General features: G+C 44.5%; 1 protein-coding gene across 2 annotated transcripts in view; it reads left to right on the top strand.

Moving 5' to 3' along the window:
• Positions 1-10461, top strand: part of ICA1L (islet cell autoantigen 1 like) — a 68006-nt gene extending 57545 nt beyond the window's left edge. For both annotated transcript variants that reach the window (XM_058664869.1, XM_058664868.1), the window contains exon 12: positions 10149-10461. In XM_058664869.1, coding sequence (XP_058520852.1) covers positions 10149-10264 — 116 coding nt within the window. In that variant the 3' untranslated portion in view covers positions 10265-10461. The remainder of the gene's footprint in view (positions 1-10148) is intronic.
• The last annotated feature ends 11027 nt before the right edge of the window (positions 10462-21488 follow it).

Raw genomic sequence — 21488 nt, 5'->3', positions numbered from 1 at the left:
AAATGTCTGCAACAGCAGGGCTAGGCCAGGCCAAAGTCAGGTCTGGAATTCCATCTGGGTCTCCCACATGGGTAGTAGAGGCCCAGGTACTTGGGCCATCTTCCACTGCTTTCACAGGCATGTTAGGGAGCTGGATCAGAAGTAGACCAGCCAGGATTGCGAATGATACTATATGGGTTTCTGGCATTGCAAGCTGTGGCTTAACTAGCTGTACCACAGCACTGGCCCCCATGTTTGTTCTTCTAATATTTACTTATTTGAAAGTTAGAGAAAAGGAGGGAGAGAGAGGAAAAAAGGTCTATCTTCCACCTACTGGTTCCCTTCCCAGATGGCCCTAACTGCCAGGGCTGGGCCAGGATGTGGCCAACAGTAGAGAGCTTCTTCTGGGCTTCCCAAGTGGGTTCAGGGGCTCAAGCACTTGGGCCATCTTCTGATTTCCCAGGTACATTAACAGGGAACTAGATCATAAAGTGGAGCAACTGGGACTTGAACTGGGATGCCAGCACCATAGGCGGTGGCTTGACCTAGTATGTCACAATGCCAGCTCCCATATTTCTTTATAAAAGTCATTTAAAGTTAATTCAGAAGAGGATCACTTTATAATGTTCACTTATATTGTCCAGAAGTATTTTAAAAATGGGTTTTTACTAAAACAATACCTAGGTGCCAGAACTGTGATGTAGTGGGTAAAAGCTACCACCTGCAGTGCCAACATTCCTTATGGGTACCAGTCCAGGACCTAGCTCCCAGCTAATACACTTGTGAAAGCACCAGAGGATGGCTCAGCTGCTTGCTTGAATCATCAGGTACAAGGTTTCTCTCTATTAAAAAGAAGTTATGTCTGGCTATTTCTCACCATGGAAAGCACTGGATAGAAATTATGAGCTTGTCTTAGTATACTAAATTCTACGCTGCAATCTTCTTTGTTATTTTGTGTTAAGGTCCGTTGGTGATGGGTACCATTTGAGATGGAAGATGTTTTTTCAGGGTAGTGTACCTGTTAGAGTACAGTCAGACACTTAAGGATGGTTACTATTTTAAGTGTACCGTTCAGTAGTGGTTAGTATGTTCACACTGCTACAACACACATCTTCAGAACCTTTTCATCTTGTAAATCTGAACTTCTGTACCCATTAACCCACTTCCTCTTACCCCCTCCTCTCAGCCCATGTAGCCACTATTCTACCTTCCCATGATCTTGATTACTTTAGATGCCTCATAATAATGAAGGGATGCAGCATCTGCTTTTTTGTCTGTGGCTTCTTTCATCTGGCATAGTGTCCGCCAGGGCCACCGTATAGAGTATGACAGGTTTTTCTTAAGAGTGAATGATATTGCACTGAATGGGGATACCACTTTTTGCTATCCATACATAGACCACATTTATGAAACATTCTTTTTTATATATATTACAAAGCTCGACTTTTAATGAGCTGCTATTCAAAGAAAGGTTCTTGTTTTGAAAGCAGTTCCCACAGCAACTCATCTGAGGGTTCTTCAACCTGTTTGAAAGTCCTTTGTAACTGCTGGCCTAGTCTGTGGCAGGTAGATTACTTTAACTTTTTTTTTTTAATTAATTACATTACCTTATGTGACAGTTTTATAGGTACTGGGATTCCCCCCACCCCTCCCCAAACCCTCCCCCTATGAAACATTCTTTAAATTTACTAGGCTGGTATTGTGGCTCAGTGGGTATTTGGGCCACAACACTCACAGGCAAGACACAGATGAAGCCCCTGGCTTTAACCTGGCTGTTGTAGTCATTTGGGGAGTGAATGAGCTAATGAAAGCATGCTCTGCTGCTCTAACTCTGCCTTCAAGTGAATATATATTTTAAAAGGAAAGTATTGTTATGTTCCTAGAATTGACCTATGAAATCTATTTGCTTTATATTAAGTTTGTTTTCTAAAAAGGTTTATTTATTTGAGAGGCAGAGTTAGAAAGGAAGATATAGTTGGTTCACTCCACAAATGACTGCAACAGCCAGGGCTGGACCAAGCTGAAGCCAGGAGCCAGGAGCTTCCTCTGGGTCTGCCATATGGGTGGCAAGGCCCCAGCATTTATGTAATTTGGGGCTCATGTCGCCAGTGTTACAGGCAGCACCTTACTTTGCCATGCCACCGTGCCAGTCCTGTGATACTTTATAAACACAACTTCACTACTTAAGAGTTCTACAAATAAGACACCAAAACTACTGTTCCACAGGAATATGTAAAAGGGTTATAAATAACCAAATCATAAGTTGTCAATTTTGATCATATGGTAACTTTTTTTTTTTTAAAGATTTTATTGTTATTGGAAAGCCGGATATACAGAGAGGAGGAGAGACAGAGAGGAAGATCTTCCATCCGATGTTTCACTCCCCAAGTGAGCCACAATGGGCCGGTATGCGCCGATCCGATGCCGGGAACCTGAAACCTCTTCCAGGTCTCCCACGCGGGTGCAGGGTCCCAAAGCCTTGGGCCGTCCTCGACTGCTTCCCCAGGCCACAAGCAGGGAGCTGGATGGGAAGTGGAGCTGCCTGGATTAGAACCGGCGCCCATATGGGATCCCGGGGCTTTCAAGGCGAGGACTTTAGCCGCTAGGCCATGCCGCTGGGCCCATATGGTAACTTTTTGTTTATAGTCTATATATTAGCTACCATGAATCAGATCACACAGTTTCTTTTGGGGTCTGGATTATCTCATGGAGCCCAATGGGCTCCACTTGTATCCATTTCGTTGTAAAAGGAAGAATTTTATTCTTTTTTTTTGGTGGCTGAGTAATATTCTATCATGTAAATACCAGCTTCCTTATCCAATCATCAGCTGGTAGGCATCTGGGCCGATTCCATAATTAGCTAATGTGACTTCATTGCTAGAGGCATGGGGGTACAGATAACTTTTACATTGACTTCATTTACTCTGGGTAAATTCCCAGGAGTGAGATAACTGAGTCATATGGTAGATCTATGTCCAGGTCTCTGAGCCCATACTATCCTCCCTTACGGATGTACTAGTTTATATTCCCCTCAGCAGTGGATTGGAGTACCTAGTTCCTCACATTGTTTTATTTTTGGGTGATAGCCATCCTACTGGGAATGAAGTGAAATTTCATTGTGGTTTTATTTGCATCCATCCTGAGCATTTTCTCACGTCTGCTGGCCACTTAAATGTCGTATTTTGAGAAATGCCTGTAGGTATTCTTGGCCCATTTCTTTTTTTTAATATTTATTATTTTTATTGGAAAGGAGGATATACAGAGAAGAAGAGAGAGAGAGAGGAAGATCTTCCGTCCGATGGCTCACTCTCCAAGTGGCTGCAACAGCCGGAGCTGAGCTGATCTGAAGCTAGGAGCCAGGAGTTTCTTCCGGGTCTCCCACACAGATGCAGGGTCCCAAGGCTCTGGGCCGTCCTCGACCGCTTTCCCAGGCCACAAGCAGGGAGCTGGATGGGAGGCAGGGCCTCCAGGATTAGAACCGGTGCCCATATGGGATCCCAGCGTGTACAAGGCGAGGACTTTAACTACTGCACTGTCGCGCTGGGCCCAGCCCATTTCTTAACTGGATTGTTTTGTTGTTGAATTTCTTGAGCTTCTTATAATCTGGACAGTAATACTTAATCAGATGTGTACTTTGAAGCTGTTTTCTTTCATTCTGTCAGTTATCTCTTCACTGTAGCCTTCACAGTGCAGAAGCTTCTTAGTTGGATGTAATCCCATTTGACGATTTGTGCTTTTTTTTGCCTGTGGGTTCTTATCTAAACCATTGTCTTGATAGTATTGGGAGTATAGGTTTATACATTTTTTAATTTTAAAACAGTTTTTTTGGTGATTTTTAATATAGTTGATTAGGATGGTAAGGGTCAAGGACTATAGGAAGGTGGGTGAGATCAGTATTTCCACATTCTTTGTTTTCTTCCTGTATCTGGGGGAAGAGGGAGAAAGGGGAAAAGCCACACCCAGCCTCCCAAACGCCTCTGCACCCTGGGTCCAGCTACCTGACACCACCCCAGGGTCCTGATGTGGGACATGCTCTGAGCGGCCTGCTCAAGAAGTTTTAATAGTTCGATAGTTCTGACTTACTGCTGATCTCGCCACTCCAAGCACAATGAAATCTCCCCACAATCCACTGATTGACATAGTCCAACTTAGTCTCCATTTGCCCAGATATTCACTGCCAACACTTGGCTGGGGTAGTTGATCAATTTGTTCAGTCTTCTCTTGTGATACTAGGTGTTCTTTGCAGACTCCAGTGTACTGCCATATCCTCCCTCTACATCTGGGTATGTTGTCCACTGCTCCATCTAAGCTGTTGTGGAGGCCGAGCTCTGACACATGCACTGCATGATCAGACCATGGAATCTGCAGTTCTCTCCAAGGTTGGGGCTCTGAGTCAAGCTATTAAGCTGGGGGGATCCCCAAAGAAATCTCATCTGAGGTGATCCAAGACCTGATTTTTTAAAAAGATTTTTATTGGAAAGTCAAATATACAGAGGAGGAGGAGAGACAGAGGAAGATCTTCCGTCTGATTCACTCCCAAAGTGACCATAACAGCTGGAGCTGAGCTGAAGCCAGGAACCCAGTGTTTATTCGGTCTCCCATGTGGATGCCTGGTCCCAAGGCTTTAGGCCATCCTTGACTGCTCTACCAGGCCTCAAGCAGGGAGCTAGAACTGGCACCATATGGGATCCCGGTGCATGCAAGGCAAGGAGTTTACTGCTAGGCCACCATGCTGGGGCAGGGGGGCTGGGGAGAGGCCCATACCTGATTCTTGTGTGTGCCTTGCAATACAGGGTTCGACACAGTCTGTTGCCCCAATCAGCTCATGCACGTGCTGGTAGTTGCAATTGCTGGGTCAATTCTGCCTTCAACCCTTTCTGCAACCAATAGGTGTTGCAGCCCAGCCCAGTCCTGCTCACCACACACTTGGTCTTCACATACGCCAGTGGGAGTGGCTGCCTAGTCAGTGACCTGCAATAACCCCAACCAGGCCCATCCCCTGCCCTGGTTCCTGTGCTTGCCAGTATGTACAGCAGAATGGTCCAGTCTGCCCCACATCCCATTCAGCTCTCATGTCAGTGGGCACTGATGCCTAGTACAGCCCAACCAACCCCATTATCTAGCCCACACACACGTGCCAGTGGGTATCACTCTGTCTAGCCATGCCTGCCCCAGTCCTGGTTCTCATGCTCACCAATCAGAGTGGCAACCCAAGAGGGAGGTGCCCACTATTTCCTTAATGGGCTCACTCCCAGATCTTGTATTCTACAGGTGGTTCTGCAGTTTGACAGAATTTACCCCCTGTGCCAGCATTTGCCAGCTGATGCTGCGGCAAAGTCCAGCCAACCCACACCCATTCTGACTTACGCATACACAAGAAGGAACAGTCAACCCAACTTAGCTTTTCCCTAATACAGCTCACATGAGTACAACAGGTATTGTAGCCCTGCCCAGCCTGATTTGCCCCCATTCCAATTCATGCTTTCCAGTAGTAGTAATCCATCAGGGAATTCTCCTCATAGTCCTGCTCTCCCCCGGATCTCACATGTGTCGGTTGGGCGCTGCAGCCCAGCCTAGCATGGCCTGCCTCACCTCAGCATTTGGGTGCTGTAGCCGGTCCTAACTGGGCCTAGCCCAGCCCACCCTCAATTGCAGCTTATACTGATGGGGGCTGCAGCCTAGCCTAGCCCAGCCAGCTCCAGTCCTGGCCCTCATGTGACCTGGGTTGTTATGACCCAACCTGTCCTGACCCACACACCATTCTGGTGCTTGGATTCACCAGTGGGTGATATGAACTGGCCCAGCCTGGTTGGCCTCCGGCCTGTGCCAAATACATGCTTGTGGGTACCATTCCCTGGCCTGGTCTGGTTCCCAATCGTGGTTCTTTCACTTACCTGCAGGGACTGTGACCTGACAGGGGAGTTTCCCAAGCTCCTCCATCAAAACTCTCCCAATGCCAGATCTCGTGCATACTGGTGGGTTCATGGGCCAGCCCTACTTAGTCCACTTCCTTTCCTAGCAGGAACAGTAGCCTTTCCTGATTGGCCTTCACCCATTCCACTTTTTACTGTTGGGTGTTACAGCTCTGCCAAGCGTGATCCACACCCAGACACTGCTCACAAATGGCTCAGCAGAAGCCGAGACCTAGCCTAGCCTGTCTTTTACCTACCTTGATTCTCAGGATCAGAAGTTGGTGCTGGAGTCTAGCTCAGCCCAACGCACCATAGACCCAGTTCACATTTGTGCTGAGGGATGCTGCAGCCATGTCCAGACCAGACAGCAGCCCCACATTCTGGCCTTCACATTCACCAGTGGAACTCACAACCCAGCCAGGGCATCCTCTTAGCTCATCCCTGGCTCATGCAAGCCAGTAGGTGTGACAGTCAAGCCCAGCATGACCTGCACTTCAGTTTGGTTTCTGCACTTGCCAGTGACCTAAAGTTTGCTTGGCCCTGCCTGGTCTGCCACCTTCCAAAACCAACCCACTCATTTGCCATCAGTTGGAGCTACCCTGGCCAGCTAGCCTGACCCCAAGGGCTGGACCACATGTTCACCAGCAGGAGCTGTGACCCATAGGGGAGTTCAGTGTGGTGGTCAGCATGTTCCATGCTAACAAGCCCTACTCAGGACTCCCACGTTGGCTGGTGTATCAGTCTGACCCATACAGATCTTCCAGTCTCTCCCTCCCAAACCACCAGGTATCATTCCCACTTACCTGCAAGTACAGTGGCCCTGTCATTGGGAGTCCCTCAGGATTCATTCCTGACATCCATGTACAGTGGCCTTATCCATGGATGTCCCTAGGCAGTAATTCTACCCCCTCAAGAGCCTAGCGCTTGCTGCTGGGTAGCCAGCTGGCGGAGCCCAGCGCTGCTTGGTGCTGGGCTGAATTGTCCACCACTTGGCAGCAGCGGCTGGGGCTAGGGCCACAAGCATTGAGTCCAACCTTGCTCACATGCCCCCTCAGCCGCCACACTGACAGGAGGTCCTACATCCAAGCCCCGAGGACAAACTCACCTGGCTCTCAAAATGGCGGCAGTGGGTGGACCAGGGATTCCGGCTGCTGAGTTCCCCTCATTGTATTTGCTGTGAAGGGAGAAAACTCTCAGGCCCAGGTAAGCACCCACCGTTTGGCAGCAGTGGCTGGGGCTAGGGCGTGAAGCATGGAGTCTGACTGGTCTCAGATGTCCCCAGCAGCTACCACACTGCTGGGAAGTCTGTCCATCCAAGCCCTGAGGCCCAGGTTTAGATTCTTGTTCTATTGTGAGTTGGTTGTTGTAAAAGCAGTAAGGGTAGGGTCTTGTTTCATGCTGTGTATATAGACATCCAATTTCCCCAACACTATTTGTTGAAGGGACTGTCCTTTCTCCAGGGTGTGACTGTAGCTCATCTATCAAAGATTAGCTGGTTGTAGATGAGAGAATTAATTTCTAGAGTTTCTATTTTTTAAGGTTTATTTAGTTTTATTGAAAGGTAGATTTACAGAGATGATTTGCAGTCAGAAAGGTCTCCTATCTGCTGGTTTACTCATCAAGAGGCCACAATGGCCACAGCTAAGCCGATCCCAAGTCTAGAGTTTGTTCTAGCTCTCCCATGTGGTTGCAGAGTCCCAAGGCTTTGGCCCATCCTCCAATGCTTTCCTAGGTACATAAACAAGGAGCTGGATAGGAAGTAGAAGAGTTGGGGCACAAATTGGAGGCCATATGGGACCCTGGTGTTTCTAGTGAGAGGATTAGCCAATTGAGTTTGTCATGCTGGGGCCCTCTGGAGTTTCTACTCTAGTCCATTTAACCCACCTGTTTTTGTGCCACTACCACACTGTTTCGATTATAACAGCCCTGTAGTATGTGTTGAAATCTGGCCTCAGAATTTATTAAGATTGCTTCAGCTATATGGGGTCTCATGTTTCCATGTAACTTTAGAATCATTTTTCCTCGATCTGAGAAAATATTCGCAACTTACATATCTGACAAAGGTCAACAGTGGGAAACATGCAGCCTGCCAAGTTCAGGGCTGCAAGCAATAGGGCTGACCCCCATGTTTGCTGTGGACCCCCTGCTGCTGCCATGGACTTGCACCCTCAGGCCACTGTAACCAAACAGGCAGTGCTGGTGGCCATATGTACAATGAGCCAGTTTCCGCCTGGCATTGTAGCAAGTCTAGATGTTCCATCCACAGGCACAAGCCAGAGGGCATGGACCATAAGGATTTGCTTAGTGATGTCTTTTGGCCTTGAAAACCAAAGTATAGTACTGTATTCACTTTGGCACCCTACTCTCCAATGGTTGTACACTTTATCCTGGCTGCCCAAGCTGATGGGAAGCTGGGCTGCCCTAGGGTCTGCTGGAAACTCTGCAGGTGCCTTCCCCACTAGGCTCCAGCTCTGCGGCCTGTACCAGGTGGCTGTGCCCATAGGCTTCCAGGGACCTCATTTTCACCCCGGGGAATTAATGCCCCCACTGTGGATCTGGGTTATGGTTGCCTGTGCACTAGGCTCCTGAGTTGGCACCCCCAGTCTGTGTCCTATAGGACTATGCTGGCTACACAGTTCTCTCATGGGCACTTGCCTCAACATGCAGCTGTTTTTGTTCTTTGTGTTTTTCACTGTGGAGGAGGAGGTGAACACTGGACACCTCTATGCAGCTGGCTTCAAACTTCCCTTTTTATTCTCAGGTATCCTGGTTTAATAGTCACATGGTCATTGCTTTACAGGCAAGGAAACAAGAGCCCCTGACGTTCAGTGACTTGTCCAGGATCACCCATTGGTATCACCCAGGACCCAAGGCCAGAACTTGTGGGTTTTGGTTCCTCTATTTCCGGGCACCCACAAGCAACACTAGACACCAGCTCTGCCGTTTCACTTTGCCCTGGTCCTTGAGCCCAAACCTCAGCCTGCCCCTTGGTGTTGAGGGATGTCTGGCTGAGGGCTGGAGCCAAGAAAGCCTGGGAAGTGGAGTTTGCTCTCTGAGACCGTGAGTTGTTGAACTCTTCAGGGTGGGCCTGCCTTCGGCTCCACCTGGCAAGTCCATCCCTCCAGTTCAGGTTGTCTTGTTTTAGTCCCAGACCCCCAGGGGCCTTCCCAGGCTCTGGGATGACTTACTCTGTGCCACAGCACAAGCTGATGCTGCTGAGCCTATGTCCTTGTCTTGTCACAGAGCAACACATGGACTATTGCTACTGAAAGTTTCCCACCTCCAGGGAAGGGTAAGAAGGGAGATAAGGATCTGGCTAATAGAAGTTGGGTGTTTGGTGCAGTGGTTAAGGTGCTGCCCAGGATTACAGAAACCCCACACCAAGGTGCCTTGTTCAAGTCCTGATTTCTCCACTTCAGTTTCCTGCTAAAGCACATACCTGAGTCACTGTCACCCACGTGGGTGACTCAGATCAAGTTCCAGGCTCCTAACTTTGACATGGCATAGTCCTGGCTGATGCAGTCATTTGGGAAATAAACCAGATGGAAGATTTGTCACTTCTGTTCAAAAACACAAAAAGCATATGGGAAAGATGAGAGAAAAGCCAAACTAACAGTGAAATGGGATTGTAGTAAATACAGATTTTATCCACTGCATGTAGGAATGTAATTTCTTACTTGGTAGAAAGGTTATTTTTCATTTTTAAACATTAGTTGAAAGCCTTAATTTTTCTTTTTGAAGATTTATTTTAAAGGCAGAATTGCGGAGAGGCAAGGATAGATCTTCCATCCGCTGGTTCATTTCCCACTTGGCTGCAATGGTCAGAGCTGGGACAGTCCGGAGCCAGGAGCTTCTTCCAGGTCTCCCACTAGGGTGCAGAGATCTGACCACTTGGACCATCCTCTGCTGCTTTCCCAAGCACATTAGCAGGGAGCTGGAACTCAAACCAGTATCCTTGTATGGGATGCTGGTGCTGCAGACAATGGCTTTGACTACTATGCCACAGCTCCAGTCCCACATTTCTAAGACGACTGTATTACCTATCTTCATTTTCAACCCAGGTCCTTTTTCAGAGCTGTATGTAACAAAAACACAAGGTAGGTGCATTAGCTTTTCAAAATTATCCTTAAAGGGAATTGTTTTATCCTGAAGAGAATGTTAACTAATAGTTATTACTTTTTTATTCAAAACATCTACTTCAAAATTATGACTAATTTTAAAAATGACTCCTTATTGTGTTCTGTTGTTTTCTAATAGCTTCAAACAACGGGAACCAAGACATGTCAGCCTGGTTCAGTCTGTTTGCCGACTTGGATCCACTTTCAAACCCAGATGCTATTGGACACTCAGATGACGAACTCCTTAATGCTTGACTGAAATTATGCCATTTCCATGGCTGGAGAATTCAATTTTGCAACATTACTGCCTTTGTGGAAAGGAATTTCTATTGTTACTTCCCTCACACACAGTGTGTTTGTAAATGTGACACCTTCCAGCTAACTTTAGACAGATGGTATGGACCACGTTGAATAGTTTAAGTGCTTCTCTAATAGCCTAAATTTGAGGTGTTGATATGTGGAAAATATCAGACATTATTGAGTGCAATACCTAGATAAATGTTTGTGAAAATCACAGCTAGGAATAATTCTGTCAATAAGGAGTTGAAGTTTATGTTTAGGATGTCCTGCTAGTGTGAGAATTCTATACGTGGATAAATGATAGCATGCAGTTTAGGGGTTACTTTTTGAATAAGTAGGGTGGGAGGATTTTTCGTAGTTGAAAATAGCACTAGAACCAGACCAGCTTGTCTACAGCTAGCAAAGCACAGTTAAGATTTGAGCACTCGAAGTGCTATGATGAATCACAAAGAACTGTGTAGTTTGCTCCAGTTGGAGGCTAATTGTAATGTTACCTCTCATTCTTGCAAAATCATGGGACATTCCCCAATTCCATTATTAAATTTGTATGGGGAGACAGGATAATTTTCTAGCCTAGCCTCAGCAGAAATGGAAGGGGAAAAAATCTTGCTCTCATAAGCCACAGGAATGCCCAGTAATATTCAGGTTACGTGCGACTGTCTCACGCCTGGGCTTTCATAGACTGCTAGTCATATGCACAACTTGGGTTCTTCCTGAAGTGGCTGACAAGAGTATTCCTGAAATTACCTAGCAGCTTCTCTTTGAATGATGGCTGCCAACAACTTACCCTTCTAAGGTAAGAGTTCTACATACATACTCCATATTCCTTGGGTTGACTGTACTCAGAACACTAGGCAGTAGAGATAGAAAGCTGTACTTGGATCGACCAGTGGGACTGTCTGTGCTTCAGGGACAGCATCTGGGGCTCTATTTGGTTACCCTTTCAAGATTGAGGATGGTAAAAAGGACCATAGGGAAGGCTGTTCACTGGAGTTAGTAACACACAGACATCATCCCGTTCCCCCCTGCCCTTAGCCACCTTTGATGTTTGAGCCAGTTTTCTAAGTTTACTTTTGTTATCCAGTCCATTATTGTGATAAGATGGCATGTCAACTCAATTGTTCACAGGAGTTTCCTGTGTTCCTACTTCTACAAACTTCTAGGAGAGAATCACTTGGAACATCCAAGTCATTGCATATAGAAAACTTTTTAAAAAGGACCAGAGTAGATAAAATCTAGTCCATCTCCCATCCACAATTATCTGGCCCACAAACTCAGAAGTCATTTTTCTCAGAACTGTCTAAACCTGTCTAGTCCTGCATAGGCTAGAAAGACCTCATGTGAAGGCCAGAAGTATGGACTCAAGAAAAAGTAACTTTTTCTTAATTCTTACAGTATTCCAGTTTCTAAATTTTGTTTTCACGAACTGCTATCATCCCCTCAGAAGGCATTTTAAAAATCTTCATTTCTATTTAATGACGTTTCCCAGAATGCAATCCTGCCATTGTTCTGCCCAGATTCAATCAAAGATTATGATTATGGGTCATGACTGAAATTCCCACCACAAGTGACTCCAGTGTTTAATTTAAAGTGTTTCAGAATTGCTTGCTACCTTTATATATTGAGTATAGGCTGTTTTTTCTTTGAATTAATGCATTGGAAAGAGTACCACTGCAAAGAGATTTGTGTGTCCCTCACATGCACGTAAAGCAGTCCCTAGGACCTGGCGGTAGAACAACAGTGGTGGTTCCAAGCCAGGGATGTGAATACAGGACGACAAATGGGAAGGAGTTCTACCCAAATTGAAACATACAGGGGAGTATCCAGTTCTTAGTTTAACATTTCTCTTTCATCAGAATATGTAGTTACCTATGTAACCGAGAAATGATTCTAACTGCCTCAGCAAGTCTAATTATAACTTCAAGTTTAACAGCATTTCTGAAGAGCATACTGATAACTAAAAATATAAATGGTTGCCCCCACTATTAATGAGTTATCTGAGGCTCAATGACAGCTTAGTGGTCAGAAAAAAATCCTCTCTATTAGGCCCATGCTACTAACACGGGAAGCTAAGCGTACATTCAGGAGGGGTAAAGAGGAAGAACAGAATTAGCATGTAAAAGGCACAAGCAGCTGCAATTCATCTCAACCGAGATCATCCATTCAGTCAGAAGTAGATTAACTGTCCTGAACCAAGGAAGAGGGAAGAACAACCCTTTCAAAGTACATAGGTGTTCCATCTTGTTTAACAAAAACTACCATTGTCTTCATATTCATGAAGAATGCACTGAGGCTTAGTAAAACCTCAGAAGAACTAAAATTCGCCTTTTTCTACTGCCACTTATAGCAGGGATACCAAGGCAGAATAAGATTAGTGCACCACTGGCTTTTGAAATCTAATATCAGAGCTACATTCTGCAATTAAACTATTTCTAAAAAATTGATTTCAGTATTTGTACACTGGGAAGAGTTTCAACTGTGGATATTTACCTCTTAGATCATTTAGAAATGTAGAGGTCTTACAGTGTTAGACCAAAGGAAATTTCAATGTGCTCTATTTTTGAGTCTTTTAATAAACATTGCAAGAGGGCATAACATTTGCTTTCCAATGTGTTCAATACAGATCTATTATTCTACTTTTCAAAAACCTGTGTTTTGCCTAGGGCCACAGTAGCAGGAAGGTAGACTGACTGACGATGCCTCAGGATGAAGACAGAACGGGCATTTGATGTCCTCTTCAGACTGACTTGTTCTCCTGTCCCTCCCAGAAAGGGACTGCGTAAGAACACAGCAAATAACCGCATGTGTGTTCTGTGTAAATAGTTCTCAGTAACTAATACAAATGATTAGCTACCACAGTTTTGAGGCAGCAGTAATCAACGTACCTGCATCTTCCGGAAGCAGCAGGAAGAGGAGCACCCACCTCGCCCTGTAGCGCTGGCAGGACTGAGCTGCTTTGCCCTGTGCAATGAAGCAACCACAGAAGGCTGGACTCTAGAAATGAAGAAATACTAAACAATGATTTCAGTCATCCTCCAAGATTCTCATTGAAAATACACAGCAGTCAGCTGTTTGCATAAGACAAAACCCACAGCAGAAGAGCAGTTGGTGAGCGTGGGTCACAGCCAGCAATCCCATGTAAAATGCCTTCCATCGTCTATGTATCACGTTAGACTCTAAAGAGCTCAATAAAAATTTGGCATCTAAAGTTAAGACATGGGTAAGTAAGCCACTCATTGGCTGAAGCGCAAGTATAAAAAGTGCAAAAAAGGACGTAAAGTTCTGGTTGATCCATTTTAAGATTCTGGTGCATGTGTTTACATTTGTGTTATACCTTTTACTTTTCAGACTTTCTGTTGTCTAACTCCCCCCACTCCCAAGGCTGTGAGCACCTGGCCTGTGTGACAGAGGGACCCTGGCCATGAATCTCCCTCCAGACAGTCCCGGCCATGAGCTGTAGTGTTTTACTGCACATTTGAACTCCGCTCACACGTTATGTGCTTCTCTCCTCCATGTTGCTCACTGCTGAGCTCAGGGCCTCCCTTCAGGTCTCTCCCCTGAATCCTCTCCTGTTCCCTGTCCCCTAGCATGCGGTGACTTTCGTCTCTTCAGAACCTGGATGTGTAATAAATGTTTTCCCTCAGTGCCTCTGAGTCTCCTCTTGTGGCTGCATGTCCTTGACCATCATTCAAAAATACCACAAAATACCATGTCTTTTCCCCAACTCCACGTTAAGTCTCTAGAGCAAAAATCATCCACAGCCTTAACATACAGGAACTGCTAACATTATATATTTCTTATAGTTCTTTAGGTACACATGTGGATTGTGGTCAAGGCAGTTTTTACTGTCCTCTTACTGACAAGGACATACCAAGTTACTGAGAATTCTAAGCATTACCTTAAGTTGTTCCCTTGGAATTTCAGCTAGGAGACTGGGCGCTTCATCTAATGGTGGAGATGTGCACGGTGCACAGTGGGGTTCCTGGGTTTGCCGGCTCCAGATTCCGGCTGATGCAGAACCAGGGGGTAATGGCACTGAAGCTCCTGCCTTAGGTTGTGACCTCGGCCCTGGTTTTTTGCAGCCACTTAGGGATTGAACCAGAAGATGACCGTGTGTTCAAGTCTCCAATACATGGATTGGTGTGCGGAGGGAATAAAGAAAATCCAGCAGTGGGTGTTGTGGTTCAGAGGATCAAGCCACTGTAGTGACATCAGTGTCCCATCTCAGTGCCACTGTGAATCCTGGCTGCTCCCCTTTCTAATCTGGCTTGCTTGGGTGCCTGTCACCAATGTGAATGTCCAGATGGACTCCTGGACTCCCGGGTTTGACCTGGCACAGCCCTGGCTGTTGCAGGCTTTTGGGGAATGAGCTGACAGATGCAAGATTTCTGTTCTTTCACAGAAGTATATAAACAGGAAACTTCCCAAAAATCCACCAAAAGAAGTTAACTGTAGCTTCTCTTAAAAGATGTGCCCGCTAAATTAAAGATTAAATTTTTAATTAAGTTAAATTAAAATTTTTGCAACAGCAACATTAAAAACAAGAATTCTTGATGAGGAATGGTGTCTGACCAGCTCCCTGTCTTCTGTCCCTTTAAGCCAAACTTCAGCCCTTGTGGAAATGAAGGGAACCAAGAAGGGGAAGGGCAACAGTGGCCGAAAGACACGATTTGTAATTATACTAACGCCTAATTTTTAAATGGTTACTTGAAAAGCAGAGTAGGGAGGACAGTTGGCAATAAATCTTTCTTCCAGATCTACCACCGGGGTGGCAGCAGGACCTAAGCATTTGGGTCATGTGCTGTCCCCTTCCCAGGTCGGCGCATCACCAGGAAGCGAATCAGCAGCAGAGCAGCCAGACTCAGTGAGCACTCTGACATGGGATGCCAGCATCACAAGTGGCAACTCAAATCCCTGTGCCACAATGCCAGTCCCTGACAGCTGCATTTCAGCAGTGTTATGGGAACAGGATTAGTAGCAGGAAGGCTTAGTGGTTATGTGTGAGTTCTAGTCAGACGTAGTTCAAACCCATACTTTGATGTTTCCCAACAGAATTCCAATTTTGTTATCTTAAAACAGCAGGACTTAGATTCTAGATTTACTGTAAAGACAAGGATAAAAGTGACATGTTGGGGCCCAGCGCAGTAGCATAGTGGTTAAGGACCTCACCTTGCACACACTGGGATCCCATTTGGCCGCTGGTTCTAATCCTGGCAGCCCCGCTTCACATCCAGCTTCCTGCCTGTGGCCTGAGAAAGCAGTTGAGGACGGCCCAAAGCCTTGGAACCCTGCACCCATGTGGGAGACTTGGAGGAGTTCCAGGCTCCTGGCTTCAGACTGGCTCAGCTCCAGCCGTTGCGGCCGCTTGGGGAGTGAACCATCAGATGGAAGATCTTCCTCTCTGTCTCTCCTCCTCTGTATATCTGCCTTTCCAATAAAAATTTAAAAAAAGTGACATGTTGGGGTTGCACAGTGGCTTAACATGCTAATCCTCCACTGACAGCACCAGCATTCCATATCAACATCAGTTCTAGTCCTGGATCTCCACTCTGATCCAGCTTACTGGCTGGGGAAGCAGTGGGGGATGGCTCAAGTCCTTGGGCCCTACACACACACACAGGAGACCTGGAAGAAGCTCCTGCTTCCAGATTGGTTCAGCTCTGGCACTGTGGCCATCTGGAGAATGAACTAGCAGATGGACGATTCACTCTGCCTCGCTCTGTAAATCTTTCCAATAAGAAATAAACATTAAAAAAATAGTGACATGTGAAGCACTTGACATTTGTGTAAATAGAATCAGTTTTCATTATGCTTTCAGCTTAACTCCTTGATTACAGGCCAGAACACATGCTATGGGAACACATTTCCCGACTGAAACCTCTTGGCTTTCTGACAAAATGAATAAACTTACCTGGTAACACACAACGGAAGAAATGTTTTTTTCATGCTTGTGGCCTCGTTTCAAGAACAGCATTATCATCAGCACTTTCTTCATCACATTCAGTTAACTTGAAGTTCAAACAGGCGACTTTTTGCCCAAGGTATCACGACCATTCAGCAGCAGAGCCAGAACTAGCACCTAAATTATGGCCCTAACTCAAGACTGTTTCTCCTTTGAATCATCCTAGTAATCTAAAAAACATGGGGATAAAAATGAATTGCTATATTCCAATCTATATTTTAACCACTAGAGCTTCCCTGATGGTGTTCTATAAAAGAAAACGCGTTAGCAGGAACAACACAAATGAGGGTATAAAATCAGAACATATGGGCAGAAATTCTCAGTTTGAGAAAGGCTCCAATGCCAGAAACGTACTTCTCCGGGTTTTCCTGCAGATATTTCTTAAAGGGAAGCAAAACTACCCTCTTTAAAGACTCTAGTCTTATTTATGTATTAAGATATCAGACCAGGGGCCCAGCGGCGTGGCCTCGTGGTTAAAGTCCTCGCCTTGAACACACTGGGATCCCATATGGGCACCGGTTCTATTCCCGGCAGCTCCACTTCCCATCCAGCTCCCTGCCTGTGGCCTGGGAAAGCAGTTGAGGACGGCAGAAAGCCTTGGAACTCTGCACCCGTGTGGTAGACCCAGAAGAAGTTCCAGGTTCCCGGCTTCGGATCGGCACAGCACTGGCCGTTGCGGCTCACTTGGTGAGTGAATCATCGTACGGAAGATCTTCCTCTCTGTCTCTCCTCCTCTATGTATATCTGACTTTGTAATAAAAAATAATAAATAAGTCTTTTAAAAAAAAGGCATCAGACCAGGTGCTGGTTTTGGGGTACCGTGGTTAAGTTGCTATTAGACATGCTTGCTTCCTATATGGGCAATGCTTGGAGTCCTGGCTGCCTAACTTCTCGTCCAGCTCCTGCTAATGAGCCTGGAAAAAGCAGCAGAGGATGGCCCAAGTGCTTGGGTTCCTGTACCCATGTGGGAGACCCTTCTGGCTTTGGCTGGTATAAGCCTGGCTTTTGCTACTATTTGGGGAGTAAATCAGTAGATGGAGTATCTCTCCCTCTTTTCTGAACTATGCCCTTTAAGTAAAGTACATCTTTAAGAAAAAGATACCAGCCCAACCTAAACATAGAATTTCTCATATTATTTGGTTATAGTCCTTCGAAATACTTTTACCTTAAAACCTGCACACTTGATATCACACAAATAATCTGTTTATATATGAATATGATTTCTATTCTGCTTAATTTTTATGAGAAAGTAGTTGCAACAAATTAATTCAAAACCCTAACTGTTTGAAAAAATATTGAAACAACAAAATTACACAAGCAGAGGGCAGGTATTTGGCTTACTGGTTAACACTTTGCATTCCAAACCAGGGCGCCAAACTTTCCAGCTCTGGCTCCTGATTCTAGCATCCTGCTAATGCAGATTCTAGGAGGCAGTGTTGATGACTCAAATAACTCCATTCTTGCTACCATGGGAGAGATCCAGACTGTGTGCCAGCTCCAGCTCCAGCCTGGCCAAACCCCAGCCACTGGCCAGCATTTGAAAGTTACCCAGTGGATGGGAACTCACTCTTCGTGTTGTTCTCTGAACCTCAGCCTGTCAAACAAAAGTTTAATGGGGGGTGGGAGGGAAGGGAGGCGCAGGCAGCACTGCGGTGCAGCAGGTAAGGCTGCAATGTGACAATAGCATCCCATAGAGGTGCCAGTTCAAGTCCTGGCTGGCTCACTTCTGGCCCAGCTCTCTAATGTACTAAAGGCCCCTGTACCCATGTGAGAGACCCAGGTGAAATTTGAGGCTACTGGCTTTGAACTGACCCATTCTGGGCTGTTGTGGCCATTTAAGGAGTGAACTAGCAGATGGACGAGTCTCTCCCTCTCCCTATGTAACTCTGACTTCCAAATGAATAATTAATAATAAAGAAGATACTAAGACTAATGGTATGATCATATCGTGTTCTATTACTTTTAAAAAGATCTTTTAAAGCATTCCTCATCTTAGCAAGGAGAACTGGTATTCGAAATACATTAGCAGGGAAGTACTATGAAGAGAACACCACAAATATTTCACGTATTTGCTCCCTTGCTCCTCCCGACAGGAAGGAAGCAGCAAGGGAGAAAATCTTACGTGGCAATCTGTGCTTGATGGTATGTCAAACTGTAAATACATAAACATCTACATACGCAGACACACAGAAGTTATCTTTAAACTCTCATTAACCTTTTCCTTCAGATTTTTTTTTTAATTTAACAAAGTAGTTTGAGGACCAAATTACTGGGGTTACTTTTCTACATCTCTTCAGATATGTCTCTCCCTTTCTAAGTAATGACAAAACAGATTTCCTTGGGATCCACACCCAGCTCTGAGGTGTGGATCCAATGAAACCCTCAATGTGGACAACTGCCTTGCACCTAAGCGACTGAGTGTCAGAGAGGAAGAATACGGCTTGTAAGCAAGAATTAACAAGAGAAAAAAAATTCTCTTATGTACATTAGAATGAAGTGATGACATCATCCAAACCATCTCTAGCTGTGAAGGACTATATATTCCTTGTAAACAGAGAGATCGCTCAGTGTGCTGCTTGGATTCTGTTTGCTTAGCATTTATCACACAACCACAAAGATCAGTTATTTTCCATAACAGAGGAAGTAAGGGACGAGAAGCTTGGTGCTTAACATAAAAGATTTTTCTATGTATTTCTGAAAAATAACATAGGAGGGGTCTTCAGAAAGCTCACAGGAAAACACATACTAAGAAGAAACTGTATATGGGTCTGTTTTTTTTACACAAAAATAAACATTTTAAAAATTTCATTTTCTATGGACTATTTCACTCAACTTTATGCTACTTACAAGTATTTTCAATCCAGAAATGTCTAAAGAGAAGTGCAATTTGAATATGAGACAATACTCATTAAACCAACGAAAACTCAAACACAACATACCAAAACTTGTGGATACCATCAAGGCAGTACTAGGAGGTAAATCTATTGCAATTGGTGCTCACGTCAAGAAACAAGACACCAGATAAACAAGCTAAGTACACACCTGAAGGAACTAGAAAAAACAGCAGAATAAGGCCAAACACAGAAAAAAATAATGAAAATAAGAAATAAACCAAATAGAGATCAAAAGAACAATACACAAAATCAATGATTCATAAAGTTGGCTCTTTGAGAAAATAAACAAAATAGACACCCACTGGCCCAACTGACCCACGCCAAAGCAAGAGAAAACAATAGCATCAAAGATTTAAAAAAGGGAACATAACATACGCTGCAGCCATGCAGAAAATAATTAGAAATTACTGCAAACAACTATATGCCAACAAATTGGAAGACCTCCACAAAATGGATAGGACTCCCACCATCTACCAAAGGTTAGCCATGAAACAACAGAAAACCTAAACAAACCTATAATGGAGACAGAAATCAAATCAGTAATTAAAGCCCTCCCAACAAAGAAAGCCTGAGTCTAGATGGTTTCACGGTAGAATTCTACAAAGTATTCCAAGCAGAGCTGACCCCAATCCTGCATAAACTCTTCAACACAATAGAAGGGGAGGCAATTCTTCCAAACTTGTTCTATGAGGCCAACATCACCTTGATACCAAATCAGCTAGAGAATCAACAGAGAAAGTAAACTACGGACTGATATCTCTGATGAATAGATGGTAAGATCCTCAACAAAATACTAATACTAGCCAACAGAATACAAAAACACATCAGACAGATTATTCATCCGGACTAGGTGGGATTCATTCCTGGCATGCAGGGATGGCTTAACATTTGTAAATTGATAAATGTGATACATCATGTAAAAAATCTGAGGAATAAGAATCATATGATAGATACAGAAAAAGCTTTTGATAAAATCCAGCATCACTTCATGCTAAAAACTCTAAGGTAGGCATGCAAGAACAATCCACAAGATAATCAAAGCAATATAATGCCAGCATTATATTGAATGGGGAAAGACTGGAAGCCTTCCCACTAAGATCTGGAACCAGACAAGTTTGTTCACTATTGCCACTACTTCTTAACATATTACTGGAAGTTCTCACAAATGCTATTAGACAAGAAAAAGAAATCAAAGGAATTCAAATTGGAAACGAGGAAGTCAAGCTATCTCAATGAAGAGAGTGTTGGAACTTCCACGAGCGTTTGGAAAAACTGGCAGGGTACAAAATAAATGCAAACAATTCCAAGGCGAAAAAAAAAACTAACCAGCATGGTACTCTTCAAAGTAACAGAGAAGAACATGAAATACCTAGGAGTAAACCTAACTAAAGAGGTGAAAGATCTCTATGAGGAAAACTACAAAACATAAAGAAAAGAAATAGAAGACGACCTCAAAAAGTGGAAAAACATATCATGCTCCTGCATGGACAGAGTCAATATAATCAAAATGTCCATATTACCAAAAGCAATATATACTACATTCAACATGATTCCAATCAAAGTAATAAGAACATTCTTCACAGAGCTGGAAAAAATGACCAAAAAAAAGTTCATCTGAAAACACAAAAAACCAGCAATATCCAGAACTATCCTGAAGAATAAGAACATAGCGGGAGGAATCACAACCCCAGACCTTCAGACATACTATAGGGCAGTAGTGATCAAATCAACCTGAAACCGGCACAAAAACAGAGAGGAAGACCAATGGAGTAGAACAGAAACACCAGAAGGGAACCCGCACATGCACAGCTATCTAATCTTCAACAAGAAAACAGAAAACAACCCAGGGACAAAGGAAGGACTCTTTAATAAATGCTGTTGGGACAACTGATTAACAGCCTGCAGAAATAAGAAGCAGGACCCGCACCTTTCACTATGCACAAAGATCAAATCTAAGTGGATAAAAGATTTAAACCTACACCAAGAAGCTATCAAATTTCTGGAAGAAAAAGCTGGAAATACTCTGCAAGGTATAGGTGTAGGCACTGACTTCCTATCAAAAGCATAGGAAATCAAGACCGAAATATACAAACGGAACTACATTAGGCTAAGAAGCTTCTGCACAGCAAAGGAAATAATCAACAAAGCAAAACAGCAACCAACAGAATGGGAGAAAATCTTTGCACACTACAAGGGAGACAAGAAGCTAATTTCTATAATTTAGATTATACAAAGAACTCCAGAACAACCATAACAACAAAACAAACAAATCAGTCAAGAAATGGGGAAGAGAAGTGGGCACTTTTCAGAGGAACAAATCCAA

Source organism: Ochotona princeps, chromosome 5, assembly GCF_030435755.1.
Source record: "Ochotona princeps isolate mOchPri1 chromosome 5, mOchPri1.hap1, whole genome shotgun sequence".
NCBI lineage: Eukaryota > Metazoa > Chordata > Mammalia > Lagomorpha > Ochotonidae > Ochotona > Ochotona princeps.
This window is presented reverse-complemented; position numbering and strand designations above follow the sequence as displayed.